Source organism: Callithrix jacchus, chromosome 7 (assembly GCF_049354715.1).
Source record: "Callithrix jacchus isolate 240 chromosome 7, calJac240_pri, whole genome shotgun sequence".
In the NCBI taxonomy this organism is placed as follows: domain Eukaryota; kingdom Metazoa; phylum Chordata; class Mammalia; order Primates; family Cebidae; genus Callithrix; species Callithrix jacchus.
In genome coordinates, this window is record NC_133508.1 from 41460159 (window position 1) to 41485804 (window position 25646).

The 25646-nt window shown below is 60.4% G+C and overlaps 1 protein-coding gene across 35 annotated transcripts in view; it reads right to left on the bottom strand.

The window, feature by feature from the left end:
- Positions 1–25646, bottom strand: part of MEGF6 (multiple EGF like domains 6) — a 117483-nt gene that overhangs the window by 86467 nt on the left and 5370 nt on the right. For 24 of the 35 annotated variants that reach the window (XR_013519746.1, XR_013519745.1, XR_013519744.1 and 21 more), the window contains exons 2-4: positions 21813–21947; positions 15167–15276; positions 2746–2850 (exon numbers count right to left, since the gene is read on the bottom strand). Coding sequence is in view for 29 of the 35 variants with exons in the window: in XM_078330133.1 (XP_078186259.1) it covers positions 2746–2850; positions 15167–15276; positions 21813–21947 (350 nt within the window). In the remaining 6 variants the exon portion in view is untranslated. The remainder of the gene's footprint in view (positions 1–2745; positions 2851–15166; positions 15277–21812; positions 21948–25646) is intronic. The other 11 variants (XM_078330160.1, XM_078330152.1, XM_078330142.1 and 8 more) reach the window with 1 other exon arrangement.

Here is a 25646-nt window from a genome sequence, read left to right on the forward strand (position 1 = left end):
CCCTGCAAGCCTGGCCCTACACACCCAGCTCTACACACTCCATCCTGAACACCCAGCCCCACCTAATTCAGCCCTGCACGCTCAGCCCTGCACAATTCAGCCCTGCATCCTCCACCCTACACAGTTCGACCCTGCATAATTCAGCCCAGGACCCTTGGCTCTGCACACCCAGCCTCCACACCCTGCCCTTCTTCCAAGAGAGAATGACCAGGGAGGAGGTTGGGCAGACACCCTCCAGCTTGTCAACTGCCCTCTGTGAAGACCGAATCTGCCCCAATCGGCCACTCTCCCAGGAGGCTCACTACCCAAGGGCCATAAGCTGGTCGCGGTGAGGATGCTTCTGCCCTTCGGGGACTCTGCTCCCCTCTCCTCCAAAGCAGATCTCAGCAGCTTCCCCCAAACCATGGCTTGTCCCTGCACCAGGTGGCAACATGGCCAGAAGTTTCCCTGCACTCCCTCAGACAGATCCGCCTTCAGCCCCAGTTAGGCCACTTGTGAGCACAGTTCGAGCAGCCGCCAAGTCTCCCCAACCTTGGTTTCCTCTTTCGTGAAGCAGATGAAGTGTGGAGTTAATGAGGTGACGCAGGCAGAGTGTGGCTCAGAGCCAGGAGGGAGCTCCCAGCCTCTGGCCTCCCTGCTCTGCGGTGGGTTCCCACGGTGACTAGGGCATTGGGCTGCTGTTCTGGCGCTGAGCCCAGGACCCAGGCATCATGAGAGTCAGGGTGGAGAGGCTGGCAGGGCATAGGGCACCTGAGCACACCTCACCCTAAGCACCCAAGCATGGGCATCCAAGCCTGATCTGCAGCGCTGGCCTGGGCCTGGGGGAGACAGGCCCCTCCCACTGGGCATGGAGCCCCTACACAATGTCAAACCCCCAAAGATGCAGAGATCCCCAGGGAGGCCCAGGCCCCTGCCCAACGCTGGACACTGAGCCCCCACCTGACACCGAGGTCCCCCACAGGCAATGCAGTCCTCAGTCGCCTCCTGCCAGCCCTGCGCCTGCTGGCACCCTAGGGCCGCCCATCAGGGCCTCATGGAGCAGGGGGCTCGGAGCTGGCTCCTGACAAAGATGAGGCGGGGGAAGGGGACTGACGTTGGGCAGGAGACCAGCCCTGAGGGGCAGGCAGGTGTCCTCCGTCCCTTCCTGGAGGTCATGGCCAGGAAAGACCACCCCTCCCCAGGGTCACCTCCTCGCCCTCTCCCAGGAACAGAAACCACAGGAGGCTCTGCTTGGCCGACTGGTGAGCCACAGCCCTGTCCCCGAAACCTCCCCAGCCCGCCCAGTCAGCCCTGGTATTTCTTCATGAAACCAAAGGCAAGCTGCGAGCATTGCCAACAGATTAGACAAATGAGGCGGAAAGGCCCTCGGGCATTTCTCAACTCCCACCTGTGGCCATGACAGTTCCCAGGGTGCCAGACGTGACAGTGAGAGCACACTCCGTCTGGCGTGGACCCCATCTGCCCTCCGGGCAGGGATGGGTCACCTCTGACCAGCTCGCACAGGGACAACAGGGAGGCCTCACCAAGGCCTATAGCCTGGATGTCACAGGGTAGTGACAGGGCAGGAGACCCAGAGGGGCCCTGTGTCCCCATGAGACAGCCAGGTCTCAGTCCATGGCCCGTGCCGCAGCCCTCCCAGCCACTCAACACCCAGGAAGCAGCAGGCACTGGCAGTGACTCGGCAGGGGCCGTCCCAGCCAACAGAGGACATTCAATAAACCCTCCGGCACCAACTGTCCGCTTTTCCAGCAATGACCAACGCCCCAGACTGCTGGCACCCAGCTCAGAACTCTGGGGAGACCCAGCACCTCCCCAGAGCCCCTCCTCCGCTCAGCCCCCGGTGGAGTGTGGAGAGGGTAGGGGTCTCATTCACAGACGTGGGGACCTCCTGGTTCCTGATTTCCTCAGATCCCTTCTGCTGCCTGCCTGGGCACCGAAGCATGTCTCTCACTCTGCCCTGGCATTGCCTGGCATGGAGCCCCGGTTGGCTGCCACACAAGCAGTCCCAGAGCCCCAGGACCACAGGGAGTGTTTCATTCTATCGGGATGGCCTGTGGCTTAGACTGCGCGCAGCTAGAATGAAGAAACCCAGGACGGAGCAGGAAGCTGCAGAGGAAGGGAAGACTCCCGCTTCCCAAGGTCCAAGGAATCAGGACAAACCTTTGCAGAGGTGCTTCTGCGGCTCCTCCCTGCATTTGCACGCACCTTTCCCTACAGAAATCCCATCACCCCATGGCTGGTCAGCCTGTCCCCACTCCCTGCAAGCAGCTCCGCCGCTGCCAGCTCCCCTTCAACCTGGTCTCCAGGGCCTGTGCGGGAGTCCTGTTGACAGCTGTGCTGCGGTGATTCAACCAGTTGCCTCGGCAAGGACCCCGGACGTCCCCCATCTTTTAACACTGAGGACAACGAGCGTCCGGCAAGGTAGCAGTGCAGCTGGAGACCCTGGGACCTGACTACCCCCTGCCTTTCTAGGGAGCAGCATCCCTGTCCATAAACAGCAAGATTGGACGTGGTGTGCACTATGACATGCTTCAACGCCGTCTACTGAGGGGGGTCCTCGGGGTCACCCCTCCCCTCGACACCCTCAGAGGGGCTGCAGGGAGCTGGTGGCGGGATAGCAGAACGTCCTCAGAAGAACATTCATTTACCCGGGGTGTCCCCTACACTGCTATGCTAGGGACAGCCAGTAGTCAACACACCTCACCCCTCACCCACAGGCTGGCCACGGCCAGGGGCACCACTCACCGTACTGACAGCGGGGGCCCTGGAAGCTGGAAGGATAGTGGCACGGCCAGGCAGAGCCTGGCACACAACGGCCACCGAGAAAACAGAGGCCGGTGCTGCATTTGGCTGCAGAGGGAAGGAGAAGATCAGTGAGAGTGAGAGTGGGACCTCCTCGCCTCCTTTAATGCCACCTCCTCCCTCCCCCGCTTCCAGATGGGAAGGAGGGTGAGGAAAAAAACAAAATAAGATACCAAAGAGCTGGGAAATGACTCCCTCTTTAGTTCCCAGCGTCTCTGCTATCGGTTAACCTTGAAGGATAGCAAATGAATGCTATCCCTGCCGGCTGGAGCCCGGCACTGGGTCACGCCCCCAGGTCTCCACGACCAGGCTCCCTCCTGGAAACACCTCTGCCAACAGACAGCTTGTTGCTTTCATCTTGTCTCTGTAAGCCCCCTCCCCAGCTGGTCGCCGCTCACACTGCATATGAATTAGCAAATCAATGAAGCCAAAAGATTGTAAGGTCGGATGTCCAGCAAATGGACAATGACATAGTCCTGCCTCAGTTTCCCCTTTAGCGTTGTAAACCTGTAAAAGGGGAGAAAAGCTGCAGCTCAGGGAGCTTGGTGAATGAGGCTGTTGCCCCCGCAGCTCCCAGCCGAATCAAAAGCCACTTCCTTCCCCAGTTCAGTGTTCGAGAGGTTTGTTCCCCGCTGCTCCTGTTTCGACAGGGGCAAGGAGGGGCAAGACAGGGGAGGCAAGCCCCGAGGGTCTCTTGGGGAGGCAGCCCACCCAGCCTGCCAGGTCTCCAGCCCCGTTTTCTCTATTCTGGGTCACACGCTGCCTGGCCCCCAATGGAGGCTGGCATGTCTCCCAACCTCCAGCCACTGCTGAATGCGGTTGGGGTCAGGCGGAACCCCTCCTGAGTGCAATGAAGCCCTAACTAACTTCGACTAGATGGGGAGAAGCCAAGGCCACGTCCTGGGGAAGGCGGGCAGGGAACGGGGGCTGCGGACAGGCAGGGGTAGGGAAGGTGGGGGTGCAGGGGGAAGGGGTAGGCAGTCCAGTGCGCAGCGCTGCACAACTGCAAGGGCTGGCCCCATACCCAGGGAGGGGTGGTCCCATACCCAGGGAGGGATGGCCCCAGCCCAGGCCAGTCAGACCCCCGGGAAGGGAGTAGGTAAGGTCCTGGCGGGTGGGGCACCAAGTATTGATAGAGGCTGCCTGGGGCAGGAAATCGAGGCCACGGTGTCTGGGTGGAGGAGGCTGCAGCTGGACCTGAGAGGTAGGGGGTGCTCTGTAGAGAGCGAGCGCTGTGAGGCTTGCCAGGCAGCTCCTCTATTGACGGCCCCACCGGCCTCACTGCCCCTCCACAGCCCCCCAGGCTGGACCAGGTGCCCCCGGGGGCTGCAGTACCAACTTCCTTCACCCGGCAGCCCCTACCCTGCAGGTTACTACTTGGGAGGGCAAGGCCAGGGTGGGTGGCTTCGCTTCACCCCTGAGGGGTGCTGGCTGGTGACTGCCTGGTCAGGGCAGTGACCCGAGACCCCCTGCCCCACCCCAGAGCCTGCGTGACCTTCGGGCTCAGTAAGCTTGTGTGTCACTTACGGCGCCCCTGCCAGGAGGGGAGAGGGAAGCTCTAGATGTTGGGGGTGGGGGGTGCTCTGCCGGGGACCAGGCCAGGGCTTCTGGGATTCCCAGGCACAGGCCGGGTCGGCTGTGCCTGATGGGAAAACCGAGGCTCGAGACTTCATTACCTGGCCTGGGCCACAGAGTGAGCTGTGACCACCTCAGGCTTTAGGGCCTGCGTGGCCATCCCATTCACAGATGTGCCCAAGGCCCGCACCCAAACCCGACTCTCTAACTTAGGAATGTGGGGTCAGGAGGACCCGGCCTGGGCCCACACGGAGAAACACGGGTCCCTGTGAATGCTTGTTCCTCCCACCCTCCTGGAATCATGGCCACCACCGCTGCCCCAGGCACAGGGGTCCCCCTCCCTGCTTGGGACCTCACACACATCTGGCCAAATTCAGGCCCCACCAGCCAATACCTGCAGCCTGAGGATGTGTCCAAACGAGACAGAGTGGGGGCTGGGGGGCTGGAGGAAAGCCGGATGGAAGCTGCCGTGACCTGGAGGCAGCACAGGAAATTCCCCGGGGATGGGGACCAGCTCAGCTGAGTCATGGGAAGCATCCTGTGCCAAGTGTTGAGGCCCTAAGCCTGCTGCCTCGTGCAACTTCGAGAGAAAGCCAGCTGCGTTCATCTCCCACCACAAAGATGGTTTTAGATTTTCCTTGTCCTGAAGACCTCCAGCCCCAAACAGCCAAGACTGACTGCCCTTGCGTGGGGAGCAGGTACAGGCGGGGAGTCCACCCCAGGACCCTGCCCTCCCCAGACTCCTGCTCTGCCGAAGGATCCAAGGCAGGACCTGCCCAGATCTCGGAGCCTGGGGGAAAGCGGCTACTCACTGCCTCCCCCACTCTGCTCCCTCCCTGTTTCCCACTGCTGCACCCCACCCTTCTGTTCTCAGAGCCCCTCTCAGGAGCCTCCCTCCCTCCCTGCTCTCCCAGGAAGCTTCTGCCTAAGTCTGAAACAAAGGGGAAGAGGAGTGTGCTTCTGAAAATCCCAGCCAGATCCAGCACCCCCACTGTCCCGGCTGAAGACAGTCTCTCAAGGCAGGCAGAGCTGACTCTCTGGCCAAGAAGAGGGCACACACGGACCCCACCACACTCGCACCTAGCAGGACACCAGGCCCGGGCAGCCATTGCCCTTGCTTCAGTGTCCAGGACAGACATTAATTGCTGGTCTCCATCCTGGGCTAGAAGGAGGACATGGAGACAGACATTGATGTCTGTCCCAGGCTGGAAGGATACACTACAGATGCTCCCTGCGCCCTGGGCCAGTCACTCCATGAGCACACGCTGAATCCTCCCAGCAGCTCAGCTAGCAGCTCAGACCAGGGGTCTGGGAGATATCCCCGTGCACCCTGCATCATTCCCCAGCATCCCGTCCAAAGCCCGTCCAGTCGGGTCCACTCTCAGAGTACCCACGTCTCTACACCGTGTTTCCACCATGACATCAAGGCCACCATCATCTCCTGCCCCCTGCAGACACCTCTTAGCTGCCCAGCTTCTCCTGCTCACTCAATTTCCATTCTCTACCCTGCTGCCATAGGGACTTTTTAGAATACAGCTCAGATCTTGGTTCCCCAGGTGCAAACCCTTCACTGGCTTTCCACTGACTTGGCACAAAACCCCGTGGCCCCCAGATCCTCCCTATCAGACCCTAGACTCAGCTCTCCCTGCTTGGAGGCCTCCCATGAGCGAGCTGCTCTCATGAAGGCTGTATGGACAGCTCTTCCCTTCCTCGAATGTCGCCTCCACGGTCTCCAAATATGGGCCCACAGCACCCCACCCCTCTAGTGCCTCTCCACTTCGATTACACACTCAGTTGGGGTGACAACTCATTCCCACCCCAGGCCCCGGGCTACCTGAGAGCAGCCGCCAACTCCGTCTTGATCGCAGGTGTGCCGGCAACCTTGTTGATGAAGGAGTGAAAGAGTGAACATACCCTGGCATGGCCAGGCCAGCGGGTGTGAGAGTGACCTGTGGATGCTCCTTGGGGAAAGAGTCGGAGCTTGGGGACGGAGGTGGAGGGCTGCACGTGGCATCACCCTATCACACCCCCCAGGCGTCCTGCACGCCTGGCCCTGCAAACCTGGCATGCACACTCAGTCTGCACACTCAGTCCTGCACACTCACTCTGCACACTCTGCACACACAGTCCTGCACTCAGTCTGCACACTCAGTCTTGCACACTCAGCCCACACTCAGTCCTGCACACTCAGTCCCGCACACTCAGTCCTGCAAACTCAGTCCTGCACTCAGTCCGCACACAGTCCGCACATTCAGTCCCACACACTCAGTCCACGCACTCAGTCCTTGCACTCAGTCCACACACTCAGTCCTGCACTCAGTCTGCACACTCAGTCCGCACTCAGTCCTGCACACTCAGTCCACACATTCAGTCCTGCACGCTCAGTCCACACACAGTCCTGCACTTAGTCTGCACCCTCAGTCCACACACTCAGTCCGCACACAGTCCTGCACTTAGTCTGCACCCTCAGTCCACACACTCAGTCCGCACACAGTCCTGCACTTAGTCTGCACCCTCAGTCCACACACTCAGTCCGCACACAGTCTGCACATTCAGTCCTGCACTCAGTCTGCACACTCAGTCCACACATTCAGCCCTGCACACTCACTCCACACACAGTCCTGCACTTAGTCTACACACTCAGTCCACACACTCACTCCGCACACAGTCCTGCACAGTCTGCAGACTCAGTCCTGCACTCAGTCTGCACACTCAGTCCACACATTCAGTCCTGCACTCAGTCTGCACACTCAGTCCACACACTCAGTCCGCACACAGTCTGCACACTCAGTCCTGCACTCAGTCTGCACACTCAGTCCAGACATTCAGTCCTGCACTCAGTCTGCACACTCAGTCCACACATTCAGTTCTGCACTCAGTCTGCACACTCAGTCCACACACTCAGTCCGCACACAGTCTGCACACTCAGTCCTGCACTCAGTCTGCACACTCAGTCCACACATTCAGTCCTGCACTCAGTCTGCACACTCAGTCCACACATTCAGTCCTGCACTCAGTCTGCACACTCAGTCCACACATTCAGTCCTGCACTTAGTCTGCACACTCAGTCCACACATTCAGTCCTGCACTTAGTCTGCACACTCAGTCCACACACTCAGTCCGCACATAGTCTGCACACTCAGTCCTGCACTCAGTCTGCACACTCAGTCCACACATTCAGTCCTGCACTTAGTCTGCACACTCAGTCCGCACACAGTCCTGCACAGTCTGCACACTCAGTCCTGCACTCAGTCCGCACACTTAGTCCACACATTCAGCCCTGCACACTCACTCCACACACAGTGCTGCACTTAGTCTGCACACTCAGTCCACACACTCAGTCCGCACACAGTCCTGCACAGTCTGCACACTCAGTCCTGCTCAGTCCGCACACTTAGTCCACACATTCAGCCCTGCACACTCACTCCACACACAGTCCTGCACTTAGTCTGCACACTCAGTCCACACACTCAGTCCTGCACACAGTCTGCACACAGTCCACACACTCAGTCCGCACACAGTCTGCACACTCAGTCCACACACTCAGTCTGCACACAGTCCTGCACAGTCTGCACACTCAGTCCTGCACTCAGTTTGCACACTCAGTCCACACATTCAGCCCTGCACACTCACTCCACACACAGTCCTGCACTTAGTCTGCACCCTCAGTCCATACACTCAGTCCGCACACAGTCTGCACACTCAGTCCACACTCAGTCCTGCACACTCAGTCCACACATTCAGTCCTGCACACTCAGTCCACACTCAGTCCTGCACACTCAGTCCACACATTCAGCCCTGCACACTCACTCCACACACAGTCCTGCACTTAGTCTGCACACTCAGTCCACACACTCAGTCCGCACACAGTCCACACACTCAGTCCACACATTCAGTCCTGCACACTCAGTCCACACACAGTCCTGCACAGTCTGCACACTCAGTCCTGCACTCACTCTGCACACTCAGCCCTGCACTTTGTCTGCACATTCAGTCCTACACTTGGTCTGCACACTCAGTCCTGCACACTCAGCCCTGCACTCAGTCTGCACACTCAGTCCTGCACTCAGTCTGCACACTCAGTCCTGCACACAGCCCTGTACTCAGTCCACACACTCAGTCCTGCACTCAGTCCACACACTCAGTCCTGCACTTGGTCTGCACACTCAGCCTGCACACTCAGTCCTGCACACTCAGTCCTGCACTAACTCCACACAATCAGTCCGCGCACTCAGTCCACACAGTATGCACACTCAGTCCTGCACTCGGTCTGCACACTCAGTCTGCACACTGAGTCCTGCACACTGAGTCCTGCACTCTGTCCTGCACTCAGTCTGCACACTCAGTCCTGCAAACTCAGTCTGCACACTCAGTCCGCACACAGTCCAAACAGTCCTGCACACTCAGTCCTGCACACTCAGTCCTACACACAGTCTGCACACTCAGTCTGCACACAGTCCAAACAGTCCTGCACACTCAGTCCTGCACACTCAGTCCACACACTCAGTCCATTCAGTCCTGCACTCGGTCTGCACACTCAGTCCATTCAGTCCTACACACTCAGTCCTGCAAACTCAGTCTGCACACTCAGTCCATTCAGTCCTGCACACTCAGTCCTGCACTCGGTCTGCACACTCAGTCCTGCACACTCAGTCCTGCACTCAGTCTGCACACTCAGTCCATTCAGTCCTACACACTCAGTCCTGCAAACTCAGTCTGCACACTCAGTCCATTCAGTCCTGCACACTCAGTCCTGCACTCGGTCTGCACACTCAGTCCTGCAAGCTCAGTCTGCACACTCAGTCCTGCACTCAGTCTGCACACTCAGTCCTGCACACTCAGTCCTGCACTCTGCACACTTAGTTCTGCACTCAGTCCACACACTCAGTCCTGCACAGTCTGCACACTCAGTCTGTACATTCAGCCCTGCACTCGGTCTGCACACAGTCCTGCACACTCAGTCTGTACACTCAGTCCTGCACAGTCCTGTACACTCAGTCTGCACACTCAGTCCTGCACTCGGTCTGCACGCTCAGTCCACACAGTCCTGCACAGTCTGCACACTCAGTCCTGCACTCAATCCACACACTCAGCCCTGCACACTCAATCCTGCACTCAGTCCACACTCAGTCTGCACACTCAGTCCTGCACACAGTCCGCACACTCAGTTGTGCACACTTAGCAGATGCATTTAACACCATGGCTGAGCTGAGGTCCTACTGGATTCGGCTGGCCCCTAAATCCAGTGACAAGTGTCCTCATAGGAAAAGACCCAACAGCTGGATGCAGGGCCCCAACCCAGGCCTCACCCTGGGCACCCCCGACTGTAGGTTCTCAGGCCTTACAGGAAAAGGAACTTGTCATTGGATTTAGGGCTCACCCTACGGCCCACAGAAAAGGCCCCGGAGACACACAGAGGGGAGACGACCACGTAGAGACAAAGGCAGAGTGGGTGCTGAGGCATCCACAGCCACGGAACGCCACGGAAGCTGGAAGAGACAGGAGGGACCCTCCCCCAAAGCCTCAGGAGCAGGCACACCCTTGCTGACACCTTGATCTGAGGCTTCTCTCCTCCAGAACCATGAGAAAGTCAATTCATGTTGGTTTTAGCACTTGAATTGCGATCACTCGCTCCGGCAGCCCAGGAGCTCATCCTGCACCCCTCACCCCATGCCTGTCCCATTTGCTCCAGCCATAAGACCCTGCCTCAGGGCCCTGCACCTTCTGCTCCCTGTGCTGGGACCTCTTCCCAGGCACGTGCAAGGCCTGCCCCTCACATCGGCAGACCACCACTGCCTGGACAGAGGAGCCCTCCTGAACCCCCATCTAAGCCAGCCCCCCCCCCGGCCCCTCTGCCCCTTCCTCCTGCCTCACTTTCTCCGCAGCGTCTCACTGGCAGCTTCATCCTTTCCCGGGTGTCCCTGCAAGGACAGGAGTCCCAGGCAGCTGCAGGCTCCTGCTCACTGCTACCCTCCAGGGCCTGAGCACCATGCCAGCCACTGCCAGACCTCCATGACCCTGTGTTAAGCGGGTCATCTACACCAGCCTGTTCAGTGCACACTTTAGGGCACTGTTTATCTCTGTGGCTTTGTGGCGTCTTTATTTTCCTTTCTGAGATGGTCTCTAGATTCAAGATGCAATTAGTTTGGAAAAGCCTCTATAGTCTGTCTCAGGAATCCACAGTGCACATTAGCATATTAAAGGCTCTGAGAATTCCTACAAAAAAGAAATCGGAATTCTGCTTTAGGAGGCGCTTACTGGACCCCAGAATCCCTTCCCCGTGCCATCCCACAGAGCTGCTGCAGCTCCAAACCCCATGCTGAGGCCCTGCCTCTCCATCCAATGGCCTCCCCTCCCCTGGGCCAGGCCAGCACAGCCCATGTGGGAAGCTGCAGGGGAGGGGGCCTTGTTCCTCCACCTGTCCATCTCAGGGTGTGCCTGTGGAAGGACCGGCAAGTCAGCTACTCCAGCCTGGCACGCACCTGCCACTTTGCCCACTTTGGGAGCCCAGCTTGGAGGAGGGGAGCTCAAGGTACAGGATGCTGCCAGGACCAGGGAGACTCCGGCTGAAACGCCCGCAAGGTCTGGAAAAAATCTGGCACTGGACCAGGAAAGAGGGGAATTCAGAGAATCCTGGAGCAGGAAGGACACCCCCCAGCAGGAGAAGTGGGTCCAAGCCCCACGGCACCCAGGACACAGGCTCCGTCCATAGGGCCTCTCAGGCTCAGAAAGCCCCGGTCATGAGGCCCAGCCGTCCCACCCAGCACTAAGTCAGTGGCTCTCAGGGAAATCATAACGCGATTAGCAGCTTCCAGCCAGTCTCTCACGGACATTAGCACACTCCTCGCTCCTACACAAACACGGCGGGCTCCCAGGCCCCGACATTGTCCTCTGTGGCTGGGTGCATGTCACACGGAAGCAAATAAATTTCACAATGGCTGGGGGAGGGGGACCTCAGCAGTTCAGGGGCCTCCCCCGCCCTTCCCCTGCCAGCAGGGGCTGGAGGGCAATGGAGAAATGGGAGGGGCAAAGGGTGAGAAACTAAACGGCGGATGCAGAGCCAAGCCTTGACCACCAGGGCCCTCTCCAGAGTGAGTGCCTGCCCACTCACAAGGACAGCGGTGCCCGGGGCTGGGGAGCAGGGAGGAACCTGGCCATTGCGGCCCCAATGTCCACAGGCACACTGGCGTAGCTGCTGCTGGGGTCAGGGGCTTGTGTTGGGTGGGAGTCTCAGGGTCCCAGCAGGTACTGAAGCCCCTCGGCTGAGAGTCGAACATGGCTGCTCCTGTGGGATCCAAAGAAACCCCCAGCTCTGGCCAGCCCAACATCCTCACACAGTGGCCCACAGAGGAGAGGCCTACGGGTCCAAGCATGCAGCCCACTCCGATGCCTAGACAGGAGGCCTCGTGCTGCGGGGAGGTCCAAAAGCCCTGGCCAGGCCCCCCGCTGACCCTGACTCCCTGCTCCTTCTCTGACAGTTGGGGCTCCGGGGCAGCCCCCCAGACACTCCTGAAGCCCACAGCACCGCCCCGCGGGCCCCCACTGGCCCTCACCTGTCCAGCCTCAGTTCTGCAGGCCTTGTCACAGCCTGGCCACCCGAGAAGCATCTGCTCAGGGCCAGCCTCCCAGCCGTGAGCGCCACGTGGGCAAGCACCTGCTGCCAGGGTCCCCTAACACCCAGTGCTCGGCAGCAGCTGAGTCAAAACCCAGCAAACAATCGAATGACCAAACAAATGAATGAAGCAGCGGCCAGCACAGGGCGGGCCAGGCAGCACCCCTGCAACGCCTGGGGCTCAGGCACAGGGCGGGCCAGGCAGCACCCCTCCAACGCCTGGGGCTCAGGCACAGGGCGGGCCAGGCAGCACCCCTGCAACACCCGGGGCTCAGGCATAGCCCTGGTGAACCTTGACTCCCACCCACTGCTGCCCACCAACCCCCACCCTTGCTGGGACACCACAGTGGGGTGAACAGGGAGCGGCCGGAGGAGATCACAGGGCTTCCCTCAGCCATGAAACAAGCAAATAAAAGCAAACACACAAACAAGCCAATCCTGCGCTAAAAATGAATTTTTAAAAACAAATAAAAACGGAGCCAAAGCCCACATCCAGGATCTGTGTGAGGACCCCACCGACGTGACAGCCAGGACCTGCCCCACCCCTGCCCCTGCCGATGTGATGGCCAGGACCCCCCCTCCCCCGCCCCCTCCCACATGAAGGCCAGGACCTCCCCCTCCCCCACCCCCCAGCCCCAGCCTCAGCCCAGCCCCTCCACACGACCCAGCCCAGGCTGTCCTGGGGAAGGTCTCGGCCAAGATGCCCTCCACTCCACTCCAGCCAGCAGGGCCAGTCCAGGGCGGAGCCACCATGTTCTTCTAAGGCCCGAGGGTCCCATATGGGGATGGCGGCTGGTGCCTGGCCACAGCACAAGGGGACAGAGCTGTCAGGGTGGGCCCAAAGCTCACCTGGAGCCAGGCTGGTGATGGAGATGGGCACATTTGCCAAGCCCTGCTGGGACCATTGAGACACTGTGGTCCACACATCGGGAGAGGCTGAACCACCTCGAGGGACTGGCCTGGCCCCTGCCCTCGAGCCTGACCCTGGGACTGTCACTGCCCACGAAGGGGACGGTAACAGGAGAACACGGCTGGGCACACCTCTGCCTGCGGCTGCCTTCCTTGCCTCGGCTCTCCACCCCCGCCCTGCCTTGGACCCCAGGCCTTCCTTGCCTGGGCTCTCCACCTCCGCTCCTCTTAGGACCCCAGGTTCGGGGCATCCCCACCCCCACCCCAGCCATCCATGTCGCTGTGCCTTCCTGTCCCCTCCTCGGAGCAAAAAGCCCGTTCTCCCCCAGTAAACCCTGGGGACACGGGCTGGCGGCCCCACTTCCTCTCCCTGCTCCCCCCCCACACTCCAAGCTGCTTATTGTTTTACCCCATTATTAGAGTCCCCTTTGGCAGGCCCCAGAGCCCCCGCCTCAGAGCGGAAACCCGGAAACCCGGGGGAACCTCGGCTTTGATGTCTGCCCCCTCCCGACTCAAAAGACCCCTTTGTTCCTCCCAGACTACAGGAGCAGAGAAACAGGGCACAGCTCAGGCAGCATCAGGGAGTTGCAGGCTCACCGACAGTGGGGGCTGGAGCCCCCTCCGAGGGGCGGTTGGTGGGGCCCTCTCCCTGCTGCCAGCAGGAGGCCCGGTCACCTCCTTCTTCCTCCTTACTCTCCTCCCTTCCTGGAGAGAATTACCCACTTCCTCTACTGGAAAAACATCTCTATCATCCCTTCTCTTCCCTTTTCCCACTGGAGTTCGTGCCAGGACAGGTGACTCCATCCCCGGTTTGCAGCCCGCATGCTTCCTGTGTGAGGAGAGGACTTGCGGCTCCAGGAAACTACCTGCCAGGAGGACCCCTAGGGCTGGGTCCTGTTCCTGTTACAGGAGCCCAGGGGAGCCCACCGTCCCTTCACCCTCAATGTAGGGAGTGTTGGCCGGACATGGTGGCTCACATCTGTAATCCCAGCACTTTAGAAGGCCAAGGCGGAAGGATCACTTGAGCCTAGGAGTTCAAGACCAGCCTGGGCAACATGGTGAGACCCTGAAAAATACAGAATTATTCAGGTGTCATGGTGCACACCTGCAGTCCCAGCTACTCGGGAGGCTGAGGTGGGAGAGTGGCTTCAGCCCAGGACTTTGAGGCTGCAGTGAGCTATGACGGCGCCACTGCACTCCAGCCTGGGTGACAGAGTAAGAACTTGCCTCTAAAAAATAAACATAAACAGTAAAAATAAAAGTGTGGGGAGTGCGTGACTCCAAGCCACACCCCGGTGCAGCCTGTGCCTCACCGGCAGGATGCCACACAGCCGTTTCAGGAGAGGCCGGCTCTGAGTCCCGCTCCCGGGACCTCTGTGCCAGCCCCTCCAGGGAGGGACACTGACCCCTTTGGCCTGGCAGCTTCACCTGCCAGGCTCCTGTCCCTGTGCCTGAAATCTTCCCAAACACCTCTGTCGCTGTGAGCCCCATTCCTTTTACATAGCAGAGGCTTGAGATGCGAGCTGTCTGAGCTCATACCAGCCGATTCCAGTCCCGGCCTCCACCTCTGAGCCCCAGCAGCCCACCAGCACCTGCCCTGGTCAGGTGGTATGCAGCACGGACCTCTCAAACTGTGCTGGCTACATGGGCACGACCCCTCTCCGCAGGCCCCCCACCCCATCCAAGAAGCAGATACTGAAGTTCCATTCAGCAGACAAGATGACCAAGGCCCAGGCACCTGGCCTGCCCAGGAACGCCAGCAAGTGGGAGAGAGGAAAGAGGGGCTCCCCGCATCCACTGAGGCTGAGGCCTGCCACCCAGCCCAGACTGGCCTTGGAAGAATGTGATGTAGGGAAACAGGGCAGGGAGAGGGACCGGGGGCGGGGAGGGGTGGTGAGTATGGAAGTTGCAGGTAAACCCCGAATAGGGCTCAGGGGTGAATGAAGCCACAGACACCAATGCGTGGCCCCAGGACACCCTCAGACACCCTGCCAAAGGCAGGCTCCCATCCTTGGGCAGAGCCAGCCAAGTGGACTGACCCCACTCAGCCCCAGCTCTCTCTTCCCGCAGCTCTGCCAGCCTCAGCTGACGCCTTTTGTGCAGCCTTTGGCAGGCGGCGTGGCTGAGCAGGTGGCCCCTGAGTCTCTTGTGCTGCTGGGAAAGGGTGCTCCTCACCAGGCCCAGCGCAGACTCAGGTTGCAGATTCACCACCCTGCTGAGTCCTCTGGGGTGGAGGGAGGGAGGCAGGGAGGTGCAAGCGGGACTCACCCGAGAGGCAGCCCTCCTCACTGGGCAGCTGTGCCCACCCTCCGCAGCATCTGAGCACAGTCCGGGCCTCTGTGGTATACACCTGCCTGTAGCCCAGGTAGTAGATGGTTCTAGAAAGGAAGGGAGAAGAGAAGTGCTCACCGTCGAGGGACCGGCTGCATTTGGCTCTCACCGCACCCCTGGGGAGACAGACTGCATCAGCAGGGCTCCCAGCTGCACAGCCTGCGACCCCCAGGTGCCCTGGTGCGGTGGCTGATGCCAACACCCAGTCAGGTTCCTCTGAACAGGGGGGCAGTGTTGGAGGCAGCAGGAGCCGGCGACAGTGGCCTCATGCTTCACTCAACCTCCGCCTCTGCCCAGCGCCCTCCCACCCCACAATGGTTCTGGCTCCAGGCTGGCGTTGGGATGCACATCTCACTCCTCACCCAGCTCTCAGTGCCAGGCAGCTCCATGAGGGTCTCGGGGAGTTGGAAGTGCCTGGCCCTGGAGCCAGGATGGCTTCTGGGATGAGCCAAGTGGGCCCACAGTGCCTGAAGCTGGGCGGGCTGTGCCAGGCACGGGAGGTGCCGGTCCAGACCCCAGGCTCTCAGTCCAGCAGTGAAGTAGACGGTCCCAGTAGGGGCCCCAAACACAGGTGCTGTGGCCACTGCCCCCACACCTAGGAGGACAAAGCTGAGCTGGGGTGACAGGTGAAGCGGTTATGGGCAGCAGCAGGAGGTCCTGTGTGGGCCCAGGTCAGAGAGGAGACACCATGGCGGGCAGGAGGGAGGGCTTCCCAGGAGCAGTGTGGCCAGGGCAGCCTTGGTACATAGGCTGGCTCCTGATCAAATGGGACCAGCTGGGGCTGTCACTAAGGCTAAGCAGAAAATGGCAGGGTCCCCTGGGAGATGGCAGGGTCCTCCTGGGAATGGGCAGCCTGATCTGGCCAGCCTGACAGGGTGCCCACAGCCAGAGAGACCCCAGCTACCCAGAGGACATGCCATCCCCCTCCCCAAGTCCAGAGGCTGCCCCAGGCTGCCAGCACCGGCCCCCTCCAGCCACCCTGAGCCATCCCCTGCCTAAACCCCTCTCCATCCCGCTCCCAAAGGCATCACCAGTCCCCACACATGGGAGGTCTTGGCAGAGCACTCGGCAGGGGGCCTGCCTCTGCCACTTAGGGACTCGCCCTGAGTGGTTCAGCCAGAAACCTAGAGCAGAGGGAGGCTGGAGGTGAGGGCACCCAGCCCACACAGCCCAGCAGCCTCCCACCACCACATCCCCGGCCTGCAGCTCAGGGACCGTGTTCCTCCTAGCCTGGGCCTCTTCCAACTCGAGCTGCCCCACACAGGGTGCCAACCGCTCCCTCCAAGCCCCCTAAAGTGAAAGACCCTTGGAGACGGCTGGTGGACTGCAGCCCCTGTGAGGACCACCCTACGCTCCCATTCCCTGCAGCCACCATCAGCTCACAGGCTCCGCCGCCACCAGGGAGCTGATTCAGGCAGGGCTGGGGTCATCAGTGGGACCAGGCTGCCAGGTCCACACCGGTGCCTACTCCTCTGCCTTCTGGAAGGTTCGCTGCCTCTCCAGGAAGCTCCTTTCCTGCTTTGTCAGAGTGTGGGTCACATCAGCCCCAGGATCTACCCGCTGACCTCACTGTTCTTCCTCAGAGAGCTGCGCTGATGCCTGGGTCCTCACTCTGTGGCCCAAACAGCCTCCACCCTCACTCTTGCAAGGACCAGCAAGACAGACGGCCACCTGTGGCCATTTGCCCACCTTGACGCCCTGTCTCTCTCTGCTTGCTCTGCAGTAACTAATGGCCCCACAAATTCAGGTCCACTGGATGTGGCCTTACTTGGAAATAGGGCCTTTGCTTCAGCAGCAATCAAGCTAAGACGAGGCCATCCATAGTGGATGGGGGGCCCTAATCCAGTGACTGGCGCCCTTACAGGAAGAGGGCAATCTGGACGCAGTCACAGGGACGGCTACGTGAAGAGGAAGGCAGAGGTGGAGGAGACGGCCACAAGCCAAGATGCTCCCAGACGCAACAGAGCTGGGAGCTGTGGCAGACGCTGCCTCAGGGCCCTGCAGGGGCCCAGCCTGCCCGCACCTTGATCTCGGACTTCCGGCCTCGGGAACTGGGCGAGAATAAAGCCCTGCTGTTTGAAGCCACCTGGTTTTCGGGGCTCGGTGCAGCGGGGGCAGGAAACTCTTGCACAGCTCGCTACGTGGCACATGCCACAGGTCCCACGGGCCTTTGTGTGTGCAAGGACAACTGATCACGTGGATGTGGCAGGGGAGGATGGAGAGAGGCAGAGAGAAGCAGAGAGGAACACAGATGAGACAGAGAGACATGGAAAGAGAAGAGTAACGGAAAGAGCAGAAGATGCACTGTACCCCTCCCCCCTGCCCAGGGCCTGCCCTGCAGCCTGCGGACCCCAGAGCCAGCCACCCTCCCCCACCCCAGCCTCTGTCTGCAGGGGCGGTGACCAGAGGCCCAGCCAACAGCCTGGGGTCAAGGGCCCTTGAGCCTCTGGGAGCAGCCAGGGCAGCTAGGCTGCCATCTCTGATCACAAAACACCCGCAGCTTGCCGGGGCTGCTGCATGGGAAGCTGGAGGTGGGCCCTGGGGACTCTGACCCAACAAACAAGCGGGCCAGTGGCCGGTGGGCGGGCCGCTTCCCGGAAGCCTGCTGATGCACGCGCGCTGCAGAGACGCTCTGGAGCACCTTGCAAAGCCCGGCTTGGCAGGACATGAAACCACTTGGCCGGACAGAAACCGACCGCCGTGGCCAACAGTATTCAGCAGAGCTGAGTGTCTGGGCCGTTGCAGTAAATATTTATCCCCTCTCTGGGGCTGCGGCGGTGCTGGGATACGTGCTGCTCCCCGGGCCGCTGACCACCCCCTCCATCCCCGCTAAAGAGAATGACCCTTGCAGCCCCTGAGGACTGCCCCATGAGGACCAACCCTCCATTCCCCCTCGGCCAGCACCAGATCACACAGGTGCCACCACCGCTGGGGAGCTGGTTCATGCAGGGTGGGGTTGTGGGGGTAATGAGGCCAACCCCGGGTGCCCACTCCTCTGCCTTCTGTAGCCACCAGCTCACAGTGGAAGCTGAGGCTTAGGGAGTGTGGCCTGGTGGGAGGGACCTGAGCGGCCAAGCCACCATCAGTGCCCCTCCCTCACCCCTTCCCCAGAAGGCGGGAGCCCCTTTATTGACAGGTCCCCCTGGCCATGTTTGTCGGGGAAGTACCCCCAAGGGGCTGACAGCACGACCCCTGAAGACCCAGGCATCCTCCCAGCTGTATTGCAGCCCTGCCCGAACCCAGCAGCCCTGCCTGAGGCAGGCAGCAGGCTCTACAGCCCAGAAGCCAGGGCTGGGATACCACCCGCTGTCTTCCAGCTGCAGCCACCACAACACAGCCAGCCCCGCGGGCTCATCTAACCCTCACCACTGCAGCAAGTCAGGTGGGGAAACTGAGGCTACAGCAGGTTCCCACCCCACCAGGGCTCATCCAGCCCAAGGTCTCCTGGGATCCCCACCCTGCTTGACTCCCCTAAAGAGCTCAGTAGAGGAGGCTTCTCCTTGTCTGTCCAGGGCAGGAGGGTGGGGCCTGCCCTGGACAGACAAGGCACTGGGCACCAGGCAAGCCAGGGTGCCCTCAGGCTGTGGGACGCACAGCTGTTGCCTCTTGCCCTTGGCTCCCAGCTACCCTGCAACCTGCTCCAACCAGCTGGAGAAGAATCACTACAGAAAGAGAAGGCTGGAAGCCAAGCCCTCGGGGACATGATCCTGACAATGAGGCCCGGAAGAGCTGGTATGGGCACACCACAGGCAAAGCTGGACATTCAGAGCTACATGGCACCCTTCGGGCCTACGCAGGGCACCTGCTGCCAAGCCCAGCTGTGGCCTCATGCCCGAGTCACCAGTCACCCAGCCATGCAGTAGTGGAGGGCTTGGCAGCAGTCTTGGCCCAGGAATGAGGCTGGCAAGGTGGCAGGCAGAGGTGTGCAGACGCTGGGGGGTGCACATGGTGCCCTGCCTGCCAGCACTCATGCCTGCTCCTTGCTCCAGGGCCTGAGGAAGCCCAGGCCAGCCCCTGATCCCTGCCCTGCTGGGGCTGTTCTGCTCATAGGCACCCCACTTCTGAGCCCCGCTCTGTGCCAGGAAGCCTGGGAAGGGCTTTCCGGGTTAGGCTCTGACAGGCATGACCCCAGGCACAGGAGATACCACCAGCCCTGTTCACAGGTGGAAAAAGGAGGCTGAGGTCGCCAGGCCAGTAGGTGTGAAGCCAGCAATGAAACCACGTGCATCTCATGGTGCCAGCTCACCCTCAAGTCACCCCTCAGTGCCGTGGTGCTCCGGGGTCCTGCCTCACCTGCCCGGCCTGGGCTGCAGCGCTGGGAGCCTGCCCGGCCCTCACCCCTCTGCATCCTCCTGAGGGCAGTCCGGGCCTCCTTCCCTGCATCTCCCCAGAACCCAGGGGTTTCACTGCTCAGTGCCCCGGGAACGGTGGCCGATCCACTGAGGGGCCCTGCCAGGGGTGTCCACACCCAGGCATCCACTGTGTGGCAGAGCTGTCCCTGTGGGCACAGGAGGAATGGCGTGTGCCCACCTCTGTGATGCCACCCAGAACCCAGCTGGGATGCTGGGGTCCCCTCCGGTTCCACAGTGACCTGGGAACCTGCTCATAAGCACTGGGGCTCAAGGCAAACGGGCAAGGTCTCAGGGTTAGGGACAGGGACTGCTGAGGCCAGAGGAGGAGAAGCCACGCTGTGAAGGGGGATAGGCGGAGTCAGCGGAGGGAGGGCAGGGCTGGCTCTGGGGAGGATGAAGGGACCAGGCCCCAGGGCAGTGCTCCAGGTGTCACCCAAGGTCTTGCAACATGGAGTGACGTCTATACCGGGCATCTGAGGAGACTCCCCGGAGTTTGAATCCACAGCTGGATTCAGCCCCCAGCAGCTTGGGAGGGGATACAAAGAGGAAACATGGGATTTGGGAGCACCCAGTGCCCAGGGGCAGCCCCAGGAGCATCCCGAAGGGACAGGGGCCTGGGCCTCATGTAACCACTTTTCTCAGGCTGGCTTCAGTAAAGCACATGATGCCCGTCTCCCAGGCACCAGGGTGGTGAGAGGGCTCTGGTTGCCCCAGGAGTGGGGGGCAGGTAAGAACAGCCTGGAGTCTGAGCAGGTGGACCTTGGCCCCTCCCCCAGAGCAAGCCCAGAATCTTCAGGCAGAATGGCCACGTTTCAGGAGGGAGGGAGGGCTGGTAAAGGGGCCTGGACACCTTGCACTAGGAAATGTCAGGAGGGCATCCCTGGTCAGTGGCACCCCCAGACAGGGGGACTTCATCCATGACTGCCCCCAATGCCCTGGCAGGAGGCTGAGGGCCCTGGTGTGTCAGAAACGCTGCTCCCACCCTGACTTCAGGCCTGGGGACTGCAATGCACAAGTCGTGCCTCCACGGCAGGGCACTTCCTCAGCCCGGCCACCAGGACTGCCTCCAGCCCCGGGCTCAGGTGGCTTCTGGCTGCTTCCAGAAATGGGGCTCTTCCATCGTGAGCTGTTGACGGGAAACCTGGTTGATGGGACCAAATTCCCACAGGTGAATACACCTGCATCCACGCACAAGCGACAGCCACAGGACAGGCCCACGTCCACACACGGGTGACGGCCAGAGGACAGACTGCAAGGGGCTATTTTGGGGAACACAGTGAGAGGAGATTTCTTCTTTTTGCTCAAGGTCCCTGAACCTCAGCCCTCCCAGCACTGGGCCATGTCATCCGGGTAGGGGAGGGGGGTCATCCTGTGTGCTGCAGACGCTGAGCAGTGTCCCTGGCCCCATCCGCCTGCCCAGCTCACCTGTCACCAAACCCAACTCCACAACTCCACCGTCCTGGGGTGGGAAGACAGCCGCCCCTGAGTGAGAACCACTATTACTGTAACGGTTTCTTCCTCTTGTACTCTGCACACGTAGGAATTGTGCAGCAAACACACACTGAAGCTGCCAGAGTCGCTGGAGCAGGCAGAGCAGGTGCCGGTGTCCTGCATGGACCCCACGCCCATGAGAGCAGCGCGGGGCAGGGCCTCGGCTCCTCCCCAAATCCCAGGCTGAGAAGCTAAGCCACACTTATCTGAGAACGCGTTCCTGCCTTCTCTCCCCCAGGCACACGGAAACCCTCCACCACCCAGGGAGGCTGCCAGCTCCTCCCACAACCCAGTTTTCGTGGGGCCAGCTCCGCAGAGCCTGAGTCTATAAAAGGTGGAGAGGTGCCCACAGGCACTCAAGTTCCGTGTGGAAATAAAATCTTGAGTAATAAAAGGTTTCACAAGTCCCGAAGGCCCCTGGCAGGCTGAGGCCGCTCTCGCCTTCCTGAGTGGCCAGCATCCTCCTGGGAGGGGCTCCTCCTCCTTCACATACCCCTCACAAAGGACTCGGGTTCTATTTAAGAAAAGGGCCATGGCATGGGAGCAGCCCCCGAGGCAGACTCGCCCCGAGGGTGGGAGAGGCCTCATGCTCAGATGAGGGCTTCAGGCAGGGGATGCACGTGGCCCCAAGGCCAGGACAGGGCCCTGCCTCTACTGCCCAGCTCCTAGGAGGTCAATGCTGCTCTTTGTGTAAACAAAGCCCCTCCCCCAACCTGGGACTCTGGGTCCCCAGCACCTACCTCCGCTCGTGGCCGACACACCATGCCTGCCACCCGCAGCCTGGCTTCCACACGGGCACCATGCGGCTGAAGGCCTGCAGGCACGGCTGGCGGTGCCCCACCAGGGTCAGCTCCTGCTCAGCACACACGTGGGGCCTGGAACAGCGACACGAAGAGTCAGCGCCTCAGCCACCCCCAGCCGGCAGCACCCACCCTCCTGCACCTGCACCCTTGGGTGTCAGCCCATCTGGAGTGAAGTCCCCTACTGGCCATGCCAGTGCCCCTAGCAGGCCGCGGGCACAGGGGCTGAGGGAAAAGGGACAATGGCCGCCACTGCATCCCCAACGCATGGGCCACAGCGTGGCTCCCGGTCCTCCAAGTCCTCGAGAACAGCCACCCACGACACTGCCTCAGCAGACAGGAACTGTGGCCTCGAGGCACAGTCACGCCTGGCCCAGAATCCAGAAACAAGCCAGGGCCCATCTGTCCTCTCTCCTCAGCTCTCCCTGCCTTGCTTCAGAGATGTCCCCAGGCCAGGTTCTGCTGGGGCATGTGGCTGAGAGGGAGTTCGCCTACGGCAGGGTGGGGTGCAGCCAGCTTCAGGCCCGTCCACTGTGAAGTCAGTGGCTCTCCAGCATCCTAGGACCTACACAGGCGAGTGGACAATGAGCGAGGCCTGCTCATGGAGGAGGAGGTAAAAACCCCAGCCCATCCCGCCATCCCCCTTCAGGGCCCCTCGGAGGCCTCTCCAGCCCAGAGGCTGCATAAACCAGGGAGGGGGCACACCGGGGACAGGCGTCCTAAGCAGCCATCCAGATCCCACCCTGCTGGGAGCAGCTGGAGAAAGGGCTCAGGCCCTGGTGGGGAAGGGTCAGAGGGAGGGACCCTCCAAAGACAGCCACACAGGCCGGCATCCCCAGAGCAGGGGCTCACCCCAGGCCTGCCCTGACCGAGGAGTGAGGCGGGCTCCCTCCACAGAGGCAAATTTGCAGGGAGAGATCAAGGCTCCAATGCTTGTGTCCCACAGCAGGTGCGCCTGGCCCTGGCTCTGGGGACCGAATCTCCCTTCCGGCCTCAGGCGCAACTAGCCTAGCAGATCCTCCAGAGCCCCTCCCATCTCCTGGGGGCAAGCAGACGGCGTGGACCCGTCATGGGAGGGCCCTGCCCTGCCCGGCGTATTGTCCAGGCTCGGTATCGCCCTCCGCCCAGGCCCTGCCTGGAGCTCCTAACCTGCTGCTGCCCAGTGGGCCGGACCCTCGCTCTGCACTCTGAGACTTCTGCCTGCCCCGTCGAGCCGCCCTGGCCCCAGGCCAGCCGCCCTCAGATGGATGCTCTCGCGATGGAGAACTTTATTTTTCCTCTTTCCTGGACCTGGTGCTGTGTGGGAAGGCCTGTGTTCCCTCTGACTTCAGCCCACCCCCTCGTGCTGAACAAATCCAGAAAGCACAGACCCGATGAGAGCAGCAAACAGAAGGGCTTCACCACCGGGAGAGCAGGGGCTCTGCCAGACGGCCGTGACACCCAGACAAGGGACCCCGGCCTCCAGCTGCCCACTCATGGAGAGGCAGCTGACGGCTGGGACCAGAGTCTAGCTCCAGGTCTCCAGTCAAGTCCAAGAAGGGCTGGGGCTGCACTGGACACACCCTGCCCATGACCTCTTGCCTGAGACGTTCTCCCCACACTCTCCTGCAGTTCCCAACCTGCCTGTTCCAGGGCCGAGGCTTGCCCACCCGAGGCAGTGTTGATTCCTGGAGTCCAAGCCCAGGTGACAGCAGGGCAGGGGCACAAGGCAGGGCTCCAGGCAAGGCAGAGTGCCTCCTGGCCACGAGCAGGGTCCAGGCTCCCCACCAACTCCCAGACAGACCCGAAGCTGCAGCCGAGCAGCCTCCACAGCCATGGGGACCCTCCAGCCAGGCAGGATCAGCTGCACCATCCCAGGGCAGGTGGAAAGGCTCTGCCATAGCCTCTTCCTACACCAGGGAAACAACTCCCTCCTGGGCAGGAAGTCAGACTTCCAAAAACCTCGACTATTTTTACCTAGGAGCCAGGGAAGAGGTGATGAATCGTTCAGGAGTGCCTCCTCCGTGCCCAGCACCGGGCCCTTTGTCAACATGACATCATTGAATCTCCCCTCTCCCAGAGAGGAGATGACAGTGATCCCCAGTCTGCTCAAGGTCACCAGCTAATGTGAGGTACCGCCAGGACTAAGGGCCAGGCCTCTCCTAACTTCCCCCAGTATTGTTGGGCCCCTGTGTCCCAAAGGCCATGGATCCCAGAGTGAGAACAAGGGAGGGGGCAGGACCAGAGGTTGGATCAGGGAGGGCCCCGTCGCCAGGGAGGGCCCTCCTCAGCTTCCCTGGGGCTCGGTCCTGACCTCATCCCTGACCCCCAGACTATAGCACCCATGGCCGATGGTTTCACAGCCCCTGGGCCACTGCCCTACCCCACCCTGCTGTGACCCAAGGCTGACCTCTGCGGATCACACCTTCCCAGCACTGCCACACACACTCACACTCACATTCACACTAGGTCACACACAATCTCACACATTCAAAATCACATTCATACACACCCAGTCACACACACACACACACACACACACACACAGTAACACACAGTTCACACAGACTCAAATGCACTCACACATGCAAGCACACAATCACACACAAACACAATCATACACATTCACGAGCACACTCAATCACACATTCACATATGCATGGTCACACACAACATGCTCACATACACACACATTCAATCACACCACACCCACACACAATCACATACACACACTCTCAATGACACATTCACACTCATAATCACACCCTCACACACCCACACACACTCTCATACACACACATATACACAATTACATGCACACAATCACACACATACACACACAATTACACACATACACGCATACATTACAATCACATACTCATACACAAAATCACACACATGCAATCACACACATATACACACAATGTCACTCACACATACACACAATCACACACACACTCATACAATGTCACACACACATAGACTCACACATACACTCACACACAATCACACACACTCATACACACATCACACACACTCACACAATCACACACATACACTCATACAATATCACACACACTCACACAATCACACACACTCATACAATGTCACACACATACACTCACACACACAATTACACACATGCATGCACACTTTACTCTCATGCATGCAAGCTCACACACGCTCACATACACATATGCACTCTCAAACTCCCATTCACACACATGCAGATACACAGGCACACACACAGACACACACACACACACACACTGCCCTCTGGCTGCCAGGTGGGTTTAGTCAACGTGAGGACCAGCAAGAGATGCGGGTGGGAGCAGCTTTGTGCTGTGTCCTCTTGCCAGGGGCAGGGCAATGCCCACTCTGGTTCCAGGGCCCGGCCCCCACCCAGCGAATGGCCTTGGCTCCATGGCTGTGCTCCCGTGCTCCCTCACCCATGTGTCTGCCTCGAAGCACACCCCTTCATGAGGACCCCTCCCAGGACAGTGCTGCAGCCTGTCCTCCTCCTGACAGATATGCTGTCCCCCTAAAATTGCAAAAGCCATGCTTTCATGTACAATGTCAAATTTGGGATCACAGCCAGGCATTTTAAAGAACTAGCACCTCGGGGAGGGCAGGACTCTCGATGAGCGCATCCACCTCCCCCACCATCGGGCTCTAGGGCTCCAAGGCATGAAGCAGTGGTTCTTCAAGTGGGGATCCCAGGCCAGGACCAGCAGCTCATCCTGGGAACCTCCAGAAATGCACACTCCTGGGCCCCACCCTGGACCCACTGAATCT